The sequence below is a fragment of the Oncorhynchus kisutch genome, linkage group LG5 (genome assembly GCF_002021735.2).
Source record: "Oncorhynchus kisutch isolate 150728-3 linkage group LG5, Okis_V2, whole genome shotgun sequence".
Lineage (NCBI taxonomy): Eukaryota > Metazoa > Chordata > Actinopteri > Salmoniformes > Salmonidae > Oncorhynchus > Oncorhynchus kisutch.
The window spans coordinates 16,926,746-16,939,777 of record NC_034178.2 but is presented as its reverse complement, the minus strand read 5'-3'; the positions used below and the strand labels follow the sequence as shown (position 1 = coordinate 16,939,777).

Genomic DNA, 13,032 nt, shown 5'->3' with positions numbered 1-13,032 from the left:
ATTGGATCATTCAGAGATCCTCACTGAACTTCTGGAGAGAGTTTGCTGCACTGAAAGTAAAGGGGCTGAATAATTTTGCACGCCCAATTTTTCAGTTTTTGATTTGTTAAAAAAGTTTGAAATATCCAATAAATGTCGTTCCACTTGATGATTGTTTCCCACTTGTTGTTGATTCTTCACAAAAAAAATCAGTTTTATATCTTTATGTTTGAAGCCTGAAATGTGGCAAAAGGTTGCAATGTTCAAGGGGGCTGAATACTTTCGCAAGGCACTGTATATATATATATATATATACACATTTATACTGTAATTTGGATGACATACTGCACATTTATACTGTAATTTGGACACACCTACTCATTCAAGGGTTTTTCTTTATTTTGACTATTTTCTACATTGTAGAATAATAGTGAAGACATCAAAACTATGAAATAACACTGAACAAATGTCTTCACTTTTATTTTAAAATGTAGAAAATATTAACAATAAAGAAAAACCCTTGAATAAGTAGGTATGTCCAAACTTTTGACTGGTAGTATGTATATATATAAAGTATGTAAAAAAAGCTACTAAAAAGTGTGAAGTTGAATACGGTTTTGTAAGCAGGAAAATTTAAGAGGAAAAACACTTAAAAGTTAAAATATTTATGTTGAAGGGTAGGGGCCTCAGCCCCTAATGGGCACGCTAATGTTAATGGCTTGCAATCCATCATGACTACCTGTTATACTCAGATTCCATATGCCCATATACAGAATGATTACAGTAGCTCATGTCTTGATACCATTGTTAGATATTCTTGTAGGGCATGTCAAAATTGGCATTTTCAGCAACAGCATTGTAGTATTTAGGCATCTCCACAGAGACCCCACTATCCACATGGTAAAGGTTGTCCTCTGGTATGTCAGTCAGCACATTGTATGGATTTTCCTCACACAGAGCGCTGATCTGATCATACTTCTCTTGTAGAGGAGAGATGATCTGCGAGGCCAGGTAAGGGTATTGATGAGAATCAATCAGGTGCTGTGGGGGAGAAGAACTGTCAGTCAATCAACCATCCCATGAATGGATGGATGAATGGGTGGGTGAATAGATGGATGGATTGATTAATTAATTAATTGAACACAGACCCACACAGATGTGCACCAAGTACGCAGGGGTGCACACATGCACCCATGCATACACACACACGCGTGTGCACACACACACACACACACACACGCGTGTGCACACACACACACACACACACACACACACACACACACACACACACACACACACACACACACACACACACACAGACACAGTACCTGTTTCAAATGCTCAGGCAGCTTAACCTTGGGATGGAGAAACCTTTTCCCTTTGTAGATGACCCAGGGGACTAGGAGTAGTAGTGGAAAAGCCACAGCTACCGTCACCAAACTGACCACCAGGCCCTCAGACAACCTTCGCTCCCCATCTAAAGCACAGACACAGGTGGACACCAGTTAGAACGACCCTCAGAAACTGAACTGATGGCACAGATCATTTACATTTCTGTTTTTCTGAGGCAGTTTTACGTTCCATTTGCAACAAGGAACACAAATGATCTTTGGTATCATCAAATTATGAAGGGTGGGGATAAAAAGTGGAAGAAAGGGGGGAAGGGTGTGCGTGAGTGAGAAGGGAGAAGTGGTGGAGGAGGTGGAGAGGTCACCTGTGGTTGTGTTGTTTGTGGTGCTCATCACACACACAGCCTTGCTGTACTGCCCCGTATTGTTGTGCGGCATTGGTATGTACACCTGGACCTGAACGCAGTATCTGGTGTTGGGCTCCAGTGGCTTCAGGTTAACATGTTGCTGAGTCACCAACGCTCTCTCAGGCACCTGTGATAACACATGGAGTGAGTGAGTGAGTGAGTGAGTGAGTGAGTGAGTGAGTGAGTGAGTGAGTGAGTGAGTGAGTGAGTGTGTGAGTGAGTGAGTGAGTGAGTTAGTTAGTTAGTGTGTGAGTGGTGGGTGAGTGAGTGAGTGAGGGGGTGATGTGTGGGTGGGTGAGAGAAATAGTGGGAGTATGTGTGTGTTTGTGTGTGTGTATATACACTCACTGTATAAACATTAGGAATACCTGCTGTTTCCATGACATAGACTGAAAAGGTGAATTTAGGTGAAAGCTATTATCCCATTTCAATCAGTGTAGAAGAAGGGAAGGATTTTAAAGAAGGATTTGTTAGCCTTGAGACAATTGAGGCATGGATTGCATACATTGAATTCGGAAAGTATTCAGACCCCTTCCCTATTTCTAAATCTTATTCTAAAATGTATTTTTTTTTAAACATACAGTTGAGGTCGGATGTTTATATACACCTTAGCCAAAAACATTTAAACTCATTTTTTCACAATTCCTGACATTTAATCCAAGTAAAAATCCCCTGTTTTAGGTCAGTTAGGATCACCACTTCATTTTAAGAATGTGAAATGTCAGAATAATAGTAGAGAGAATGATTTACTTCAGCTTTTATTTCTTTCAAGATTTACATACACTCAATTGGGATTTGGTAGCATTGCCTTTAACTTGTTTAACTTGGGTCAAACGTTCGGGGTAGCCTTCCACAAGCTTCCCACAATAAATTCGGGGAGTTTTGGCCCTCCTGACAGAGCTGCTGTAACTGAGTCAGGTTTGCAGGTCTCCTTGCTCACACACACTTTTTCAGGTCTGCCCACACATTTTCTATCGAATTTAGTTCAGTGCTTTGTGATGACCACTCCAACACCTTGACTTTGTTGTCCTTAAGCCATTTTACCACAACTTTGGAAGTATGCTTGGAGTCATTGTCCATTTGGAAGACCCATTTGCAGTTTTAACATCCTGACTGATGTCTTGAGATGTTGCTTCAATATATCCACATAATTTTGCTGCCTCATGATGCCATTCATTTTGTGAAGTGCACCGGTCCCTCCTGCAGCAAAGCACCCCCACAACATGATGCTGCCACCCCTGTACTTCACCGTTGGGATGGTGTTCTTCGGCTTGCAAGCCTCCCCCTTTTTCCTCCAAACATAACGATGGTCATTATGGTCAAACAGTTCTGTTTTTGTTTCATCAGACCAGAGAACATTTCTCCAAAAAGTACGATCTTTGTCCCCATGTGCAGTTGCAAGCCGTAGTTTTTTTTATGGTGGTTTTGGAGCAGTTGCTTCTTCCTCACTGAGTGGCCTTTCAGGTTCTGTCGATATAGGACTCGTTTGACACTGGATACAGATACTTTTGTACCTTTCCTCCATCATCTTCACAAGGTCCTTTAATGTTGTTCTGGGATTGATTTGCGCTTTTTGCCTCAAAGTACGTTAATCTCTAGGAGACAGACCGTGTTTCCTGAGCGGTATGACGGCTGCATGGTCGCATGGTGTTTAAACTTGCGTACTATTGTTTGTACAGATGAACGTGGTACCTTCAGCCATTTGGAAATTGCTCCCAAGGATGAAGGTGATTATTTTGATTTTCCCATGGTGTTCAGCAAAGAGGCACTGAGTTTGAACGGAAGCCTTGAAACTTCTGACCCAATGGAATTGTGATAGAGTGAATTATAAGTGAAATAATCTGTCTGTAAACAACAATTGTTGGAAAAAATACTTGTGTCATGCACAAAGTAGATGTTCTAACTGACTTGGCAAAACTATAGTTTGTTAACAAGAGATTTGTGTAGTGGTTGAAACACGAGTTTTAATAACTCCAACCTAAGTGTATGTAAACTTCTGACTTCACTGTACATCCTCATCCATCTTCACACAATACAATATTTCACACAATAAAGGTGAAATAAATAAATACCCCATAATGACAAAGAAAAAACACGTTTTTAGAAATGTTTGCAAATGTATGCATTTAAAAAAAACAGAAATAACTTCTTTACTTAAGTATTCAGACCCTTTGCTATGAGACTCGAAATTGATCATCATGATACCATTGGTCATCCTTCAGATGTTTCTACAACTTGATTGGAGTCCACCTGTGATAAATTCAATTGATTGGACATGATTTGGAAACCTGTCTATGTAAGGTCCCACTGTTGACAGTGCATGTCAGAGTAAAAAGCAAGCCATGAGGTTGAAGGAGGTTGAGGTTGAAGGAATTGAAGGTCCCGAAGATCAGTGGCCTCCATCATTCTTGGAGAATGGAAGAATGGTAGAAGTTTGAAATCACCAAGACTCTTTCTAGAACTGGCCACCTAGCCAACTGAGCTATTGGGGGAGAAGGGCCATAGTCAGGGAGATGGCCAATAACCTTATGGTCACTCTGACAAAGCTCCAGAGTTCCTCTGTGGAGATGGGAGAACATTCCAGAAAGGCAACCTTCTTTGTCAGCACCCTACCAAACAGGTCTTTATGGTAGAGTGACCAGACGGAAGCCACTCCTCAGTAAAAGGCACATGAAAGCCCATTTGGAGTTTGCCAAAAGACACATAAAGGACTCTCAGACCATAAGAAACAAAATTCTCTAGACTGGTGAAACCAAGATTAAACTCTTTGGCCTGAATGCCAAACGTCACGTCTGGAAGAAACCTGGCACCATCCCTACAGTGAAGCATGGTGGTGGCAGCATCATGTTTTTCAGTGGCAGGGACTGGGAGACTAGTCAGGATCGAGGGAAAGATGAACAGAGCAAAGAACAGAGAGATCCTTGATGACAACCTTCTCCAGTGCACTCAGGACCTCAGACTGGGGTGATGGTACCCCTTCCAACAGGACAATGACACTAAGCACACAGACAAAACAACGCAGAAGTGGCTTTTGGACAAGTCTCTTAATGTCTTTGAGTGGCCCAGCCAGAGCCTGGACTTGAACATATCTGGAGAGACTTGAAAATAGCTGTGCAGAGACACTCCCCATCCAACCTGACAGAGCTTGAGAGGATCTGTAGAGAAGAATGGGAGAAACTCCCCAAATACAAGTGTGCCAAGCTTGTAGCGTCATACCCAAGAAGACTCAAGCAGTAATTTCTGCCAAAGGTGCTTCAACAAAGTACTTGAGAAAAGGGTCAAACGTCTTATGTAAATGCGATATTTGCATTTTTCATTCCTAAAAACCTGTTTTTGCGTTGTCTTTATGGGGTTGTGTGTGTAGATTGACAATAAACGTTTTAATCAATTTTAGAATAAGTCTGTAACGTAACAAAATTTTGAAAAAGTCTAGGAGTCTGAATACTTTCCGAATGCACTGTAGCTTCTGAATGAAAGGTGAAAAGGTTGTTTTAAACCTTGAGACAATTAAGACATGGATTGTGTATGTGTGCGTTCAGAGCTTGAATGGGCAAGACATCAGATTTAAGTGCCTTTAAACGGGGTATGGTTCTAGGTGCCAGGCACACCGGTTTGAGTGTCAAGAACTGCAACGCTACTGGGATTTTCATGCTCAACAGTTTCCTGTGTGTATCAAGAATGTTCCACCGCCCAAAGGACATCCAACCAACTTGACACAACTGTGGGAAGCATTGGAGTCAACATGAGCCAGCATCCCTGTGGAACACTTTCGACACCTTGTAGAGTCCATGTCCCGACGAATGCAGGCAGTTCTGAGGGCAAAAGGGGGTGTGATAGTAGGAAGGTATTTTGTACACTCAATGTAAATAGTATGTGTGTGTGTATGTGTGTGTGTGTTTGACTGTCATATGTTTCTCTTACATCCTTCTTGTCAGTCTTCTTCCAGTATCTGATATTGTATTCCACTTTGCTGTATGCTTCTTTTAGTGATGAGATCTTTAGCACCGGATTCTGAATGTTCACCTCCACAGCTCCTATAGCTCCTCCCTTGGTGACCAAGGTTACGTTTGGAGGACCAAATATGGCTGAGGAGACACAATACAGGAAGTCAAAGATAGGATTTCAAGAATGAGAGAGCTACAATGAACAATGTCTCCAAAGTGCATGTTGGTACTCACTTCCTTTCTTAAGGGAGAAGTTTGGGGTTTCCGCCCAACTGGAGGTATTTCCCTCTAACTCTATCCTCACTCTGAATTTATAATTTCCATGGCAACTGGGAAGTTTACCGAAGTCACACCTGTGCTCTTTGGTGGCATTACATACGGTGTAGAAGAAGTCAGTTGAAGGCATTCTGAGTATCAGACAATAACAAGAGGTTAACATTTTAATTGCATTTTTTTGTAGCATCGATGTGTAATTACAGTGTCTTTATGTTGCTTTACTATTAAGTAGAGAGGTGAAAACACACAGCTGATTTGGCAAGGTATTCCAAAATAACATAACACTTGTTAATGAATGTCAAAAAAAGTAGCTACAAACTCAATAGCTCTGATGCAATTGATTAATTCGACAGGAAATCCTCTTCATTCTCTTAATTTCTCAGTGTTATGTTACTACCTGTTTTATAAAAATCGAAAACGTTTTTTTTTTTTTTTTGCAGGTGTGTGCGTCTTGTTCTCTTCCAGAAAAGATGGAACTTTTTTAGTTCCTATACTGTATGTATGGTCATATCAATGCCCTATCATTGTTCACAACTTCCCCTCTCAGTGAAGTTCCTCATGCAGATTTAGAATCTTAATTTGAGCCAGTTTGCAGGAAAGCAGGAAAATAATCCTGCAGCAACAGAACATTTGAATTATTAAGTGGATGTATAATTATTATTATTTTCTTATAGGGGTTGTTAGGACAATCAAGTCTGACATTTTAAACCTTGAATACACTGAGAAAATTCTCAGGCACAAAAGAGTGATCAAATTAAGATCCTACATCTGTATAACCACAGACATAATGGTACTGATACACTCACACTATGGCAAAATTTCAACATGTCAATGAAGTGCATGGCCCTATTCCCTGTACGATAGATATGGCGAAAGAGATTTCTACTTATCAATTCTTTGTCCACAGCTCAAATTGACCATAAATATCACAGTAGCCACTAGCCAGGGAGCACAAACTATTTAACAATATTGAATAATTCAACCAAGCCATATTACACTCTAGAATAATGCAACAATCCACAAGCATGTGGAGACAATGAAAGTTAGCAGCTTACTCCTACTAACTAACAACATGATTGATGATCAAGTAACGTTAAACTATTGTTAATAAACAAATTAATATAAATGTACAGTGAAGTATTATAACTTTGTTATTCACAGTTGAAGTCATAAGTTTACATACACTTAGGTTGGAATCATTAAAACTCGTTTTTCAACCACTCCACAAATTTCCTGTTAACAAACTAAAGTTTTGGCAAGTCGGTTAGGACATCTACTTTGTGCGTGACCAGTATTTTTCCAACAATTGTTTACAGACAGATTATATCACTTATCATTCATTGAATCACAATTCCAGTGAGTCAGAAGTTTACATACACTAAGTTGACTGTGCCTTTAAACAGCTTGGAACGTTTCATAAAATTATGTAATCTCTTTAGAAACTTCTGATAGGCTAATTGACATCATTTGAGTCAATTGGAGGTGTACCTGTGGATGTATTTCAAGGCCAACCTTCAAACTCAGTGGCTCTTCGCTTGACATCATGGGAAAATCAAAGAAAGTCAGCCAAGACCTCTGAAAAACATTATAGACCTCCACAAGTCTGGTTCATCCTTGGGAGCAATTTCAAAATGCCTGAAGGTACCACGTTCATCTCTACAAACAATAGTACGCAAGTATAAACACCATGGGACCATGCAGCCGTCATACCGCTCAGTAAGGAGACGGGTTCTGTCTCCTAGAGATGAACGTACTTTGGTTGGAAAAGTGCAAATCTATCACAGAACAACAGCAAAGGACCTTGTGAAGATGCAGGAGGAAACAATTACAAAAGTATCTATATCCACAGTAAAACAGTCCTTTATCGACATAATCTGAAAGGCCGCTAAGCAAGGAAGAAGCCACTGCTCCAAAAACGTGATAAAAAAGCCGGACTACGGTTTGCAACTGCACATGGGAACAAAGATCTTACTTTTTGTAGAATTGTCTTCTGGTCAGATGAAACAAAAATAGAACTGTTTGGCCATAATGACCATTGTTATGTTTGGAGGTAAAAGGGCAGGCTTGCAAGCCGAAGAACACCATCCCAACCATGAAGCATTAGGATACCAGCATCATGTTGTGGGGGTGCTTTGCTGCAGGAGGGACTGCTGCACTTCACAAAATAGATGGCATCATGAGGAAAGAAAATTATGTGGATATATTGAAGCAACCTCTCAAGACATCAGTCAGGAAGTTAAAGCTTGGTTGCAAATGGGTTTTCAAAATGGACAATGACCCCAAGCATACTTCCAAAGTTGTGGCAAAATGGCTTAAGGACAACAAAGTCAAGGCATTGGAGTGGTCATCACAAGCCCTGTCTTCAAGCTGTCAGAAAATGTGTGGGCAGACCTGAAAAAGCGTGTGTGAGCAAGGAGTCCTACAAACCTGACTCAGTTACACCAGCTCTGTCAGGAGGAATGGGCCAAAATTCACCCAACTTATTGTGGAAGCTTGTGGAAGGATACCCAAAATGTTTGACCCAAGTTAAACAATTTAAAGGCAATACTACCAACTACTAATTGAGTGTATGTAAACTTCTGACCCACTGGGAATGTGTTAAAATAAATAAAAGCTGAAATAAATCATTCTCTCAACTATTATTCTGACATTTCACATTTTTATAATAAAGTGGTGATCCTAACTGACCTAAAACAGGGATTTTTTTTTACTAGGGTTAAATGTCAGGAATTGTGAAAAACGGAGTATAAATGTATTTGGCTAAGGTGTATGTAAACTTCCGACTTCTACTGTATATAGGCTACACAGCTAGGTAATGTTATCTACCTAGCTTAACAAAGTAATTTCTGTATCCTCACGTAAACGTGCTGGCTGTAGCTGAATGCTGAGGTTTCGGTGAAGCAAAGCTAGATAGGAGCTCTTAGGCTTACACTATCTACCATACTAATGTTACACTAGAACAAAACAGGCTTCATTTTATCAATATCATGGAAATCAAAAGCAAATTGCAATTGAAAACATTGATGAATCCCTCAGAGGGTGCAATTGCATCCAGCAATTCTTGACGTTCCTGCATGCCATGGAATGCAGTTTGTTATGTTTATCATTCAAGGCATCGTAAATCTTCTGTCAGCATTAAGCCCCCAGAGGTCCCTTCTCAGATGAGAATGAGAGTGTTCTTTGAACCCCCTATTCCAGCCTTTCTTTAGGTATGGGTCGCAAGCCAAAGTGGGTCGCGGACCTGTTAATGGTGGGTCGCAATGTGTTAGAGTAAATTCATAATTATTTCAAAGTAAATGTTATTTAATTAATTGCTGGAATTGATTTGGCAAAGTTCATCTGTCCTCTCCATTCGCGTTTCACCTGATCTTTTTTCTGCAGTTTTCACTCTGTGACACACAATGCAGCGCTGTCGTTCAGCAGCAGATGATGCCCTGTCAGCCACTGACTTGTCATTCCCACTTGCCATCACTCACCGCCATCATCAAATGGACTCATGCTAGCCACAAGTTCTGACTGAGCTCAATTGTCATGAAATACAAATACAGGGATGAGTTTCTCTCTCTTTCATATAAACTTTGAGAAATAATGAGGAGCGCCCACAATGTGTTTTGTGCGGGGAAGTGCTTAATGTTAGTATTGAGTCTCTCAAAACCAACAAATGAATAAAATGACACGTCCTGACCAAACATACAGCATGATGATAAACCCAGGGAGTTCATTCAGAACAGGGCATCATGCTTCAGGAAGCAGTGCTTTGACAGTGGAAAAGTAAGTCAGCTAGCAAGGCATTGTTGTCATTTTATAACAGGCTATAAGCAGAAATAACGGAGTACTAACTCTAATAGTAGTAGATGTGAGTTTCTCTTTCAAACATTCCCGTGGCCTTGTAAGGTACACAACTAATAGCTAACATTAGCCAAAGGAAAGAAAGCTAGCTAGTTACTGATGGTGCAACCCTTAGTAACAGTACAGATGAATATGAAAAATGATCAAGCCTACTGTACATCTTACTGTAGAAATGATTGTTGAAAACTAGTCTAGGTTGGAACTGTTGCTGTTAAAATACAAGTAACAATTTGTATTCTAAACTGGAATAAACTGATTGAAGTAAGATGCTTTTTGAGGCAAACACAGTTCTGGGTTGCTCATCTACAGCAGGAAGCGGCCTCCTGCCTGACTGAGAAAGCAGTAGAGGTTCTGATCCAGTTTGGCACCACATACCTATGTGAGTCAGGGTTCTCAACTCTGACATACTTAAAAAACAGATACAGAAACAGTCTCATTGATGAGTTTGACCTCAGTGTTGCACTGTAAAAAACTGAGCCCAGAATAGACATGCTTTTTTGAAAACTTCAACCAGCCACACACCTCTCATTAGGACTGTGTGTGTGTGAGTTTTCTGATCTACATCTGTGTGATGTGATCAATCAGTTTCTTCTAGTTCAGAATAAAATAATGTACTGTATTTTAAACAGCAACAGTTCCAACCTTGATTTTCTTTCAACAAAAATGTCTACAGTAAGATGTACAGTAGGCCTGATAATTTTTCATCTGTACGGTTAGGGTTGCCATATCAAAAGGGCATGTGTGTGCATTCTGTTACTCATCTGTGTGATGTGATCAATCAGTTTATTCCAGTTCAGAATGAAAATGATTTATTGTATTTTAACTGCAATAGTTTCAACCTAGACAGATATCTAAGAGTGTTTTCAATGGGGGAAAATTAACATGAATATGCATTTATATGAACATTTCATTGTAATTAGTTTTTGTCTATATTACATTTGTTTTAGGCAATTAAAGTGCAATTAAATGTACCGATATTTACATATAGTTGCATATTTTCCTATGCTTGTCCCAGGGACACAACATTTCTAATTTGGGTCCCATGCTGAACACGTTTAAGAATCCCTGCCCTATTCTGTTGCATAAAACAACCATTTGATGCAATTACAGTATTATTACATAATCATGCAATTTTGCTCTCACAGTATGTGTAGCTGAGGATATTTTTGCTAAAAATGCTAGTAAGTGTGAACAACCTCTAAGTATGATGTCAAAGACAAAACAATTAAACCAGAAGTATTTGTGTGTCATAAAAATGTATGATCTTAACTGGAGCCAGTGTCCTACAGCAGGAAAATAATCCTGCAGCAAAATAAAACGTGAATTATTATGTCCATTAAAATGAATGGAATCTTTGAGCAGTTGATCATTTTTGTAAGGGAAAATCAAATTAAGATCCTACATCTGTATATGTGTGTATTTTGTTCTTCGGTTTGGTCTGGTAAAAAGATCTCGTCCAGTATAGTCCAGGAATGGATGTACCAGTCTTAAACGCTTCTGAGACACTGCGGGAGGAAAACTGCATCCAGAATGAGCAATACTTTTTATTGTGTGTGTGTGTGTGCGTGTGTCTCACGTGTATTCAGCTGTGTAGGTAAGGTCTTTCAGTGAAGTAAGGGGAGCGTCCCACTTAACTATGGCATCCATGTTGTAAGAGACCACCTCAACGTTTTGTGGTTGAGGCAGAAGTGACTCCGCTATAGAATGAAAGAAACAAACACTCAGTTGATTACCAGAATTAGACTGAGACAGAAAGACACTCTTCAGATACAAGAGACCAGTGAGATGAAATAACACTCAAATACTAGAGTCAGACCTGGGTCAAATACTGTCAAGTACTTTGTCTGATTGATTTAGCTTGCCACAAAGGAATCAAAAGTTACAAAGGAATCAAAAGGAATCCAAAGTTAAACAGTGACACTGCAGCAATGATATTACTGTATCTAGGCTACAGTAAGTTAAGGCCTGAAAACACAAACCTGAAATGAATCGAAATCCCAGAGTGATAAGAAGATAAAATGCCATCACATTGTTCTGTGGTGTGTTCCAATTGTAACAACAGCTTTAAGTAACACTGGATAAGAGTGCCTGCTAAATGTGCACAATGTCAAAATGTAAGGGGACGAAACTGATAACTGCTCTTTTTATGGGCGTATAGGGAAGAAAGAAGAACAATCTTATTTCCTCATTGGCACTGAGACAGTTGCCCTAGCCCAAATTATGTATTATCATTGTGGAGGCCACTGATTTTGACATATCATTATTATATCAGGTATCAGTGGGCTTCCAAACAATTAATTATCATCCGAAAGTACATTTTTCACATGCTCCACAGTGTAACGGATGCGAAACTGAAAGCGTATTTAGCGGTGGTACGCGCTATCGGTGACTATCGGCTATCGCGCAATCGGTGACGTCACGTGCTCTGAGACCTTGAAGTAGTAGTTCCCCTTGCTCTGCAAGGGCCGCGGCTTTTGTGGAGCGATGGGTAACGATGCTTCTTGGGTGACTGTTGTTGATGTGTGCAGAGGGTCCCTGGTTCGCGCCCGGGTATGGGTGAGGGGACGGTCTAAAGTTATACTGTTACAACCGAAAACTGTCATAAACAAATCTCACAAAAATCCTGGTTACTATCCAATCAAAGCCACGATGACACTACTACCAACGGTTAGTGTTAGAAATTGGATATGTAGATGGGCGAGTCGGTCACGGATCGATTCAGACAAGGTGGTAAATTGTATGACAAGCTACAGTTTATTCAGAGTGAAGATATCTAGAACAGCGTAATTACGGCTCTCCCGCTGGTTCGTACGGAAACGCAGACGAAGAAGAGGCCGATACAATCAGTACACCACTTATATATAGAACAGAAAGTAGGTTGATTCTGGAAGATCGGATCTTTGGATTGGTTCAGCTGGGGTGTAGTCTGTAGTCTTCCGCCATTGGCTCAGTTGTCTGTCCGTCATCGTAGAATCCTCTTCGGGCATTCAACGTTCAGCTACAACGGAGATCATGTGTGTGTGCGCTGGTTTTGGCCATTAGTGTAATGCGGGAGCTATCCTGTAGGGGACCCCACAGGCTCTACTCTGAGTTGTAGCCCCCCATTAACAATAGTTTGGTCACCTACATAAGAAATAGCATTTCTCTACATTAGCCACATTTGGCTTAAAAGGCCAAACGTAACATAATATCTACCAATTCATTTCCAGCAATATTGCACCTGCCTGC

General features: G+C 40.3%; 1 protein-coding gene across 2 annotated transcripts; it reads right to left on the bottom strand.

The window, feature by feature from the left end:
- Positions 1-465: 465 nt before the first annotated feature.
- LOC109890720 (interleukin-10 receptor subunit beta) lies at positions 466-12,544 on the bottom strand. 2 transcript variants are annotated; one of them, XM_020482724.2, is made up of 7 exons: positions 12,120-12,544; positions 11,381-11,501; positions 5,914-6,086; positions 5,657-5,820; positions 1,694-1,862; positions 1,308-1,456; positions 466-1,020 (listed from the first exon to the last, which is right to left on the bottom strand). In XM_020482724.2, the coding sequence occupies exons 2-7, from the start codon at positions 11,449-11,451 to the stop codon at positions 787-789; spliced, it is 960 nt and encodes a 319-aa protein (XP_020338313.1). In that variant the 5' UTR covers positions 11,452-11,501; positions 12,120-12,544; the 3' UTR covers positions 466-786. The 2 variants fall into 2 exon arrangements, with proteins under 2 accessions (XP_020338313.1, XP_020338312.1); XM_020482723.2 differs by lacking the exon at positions 12,120-12,544 and adding an exon at positions 11,784-12,104.
- Between the last annotated feature and the right edge of the window lie 488 nt (positions 12,545-13,032).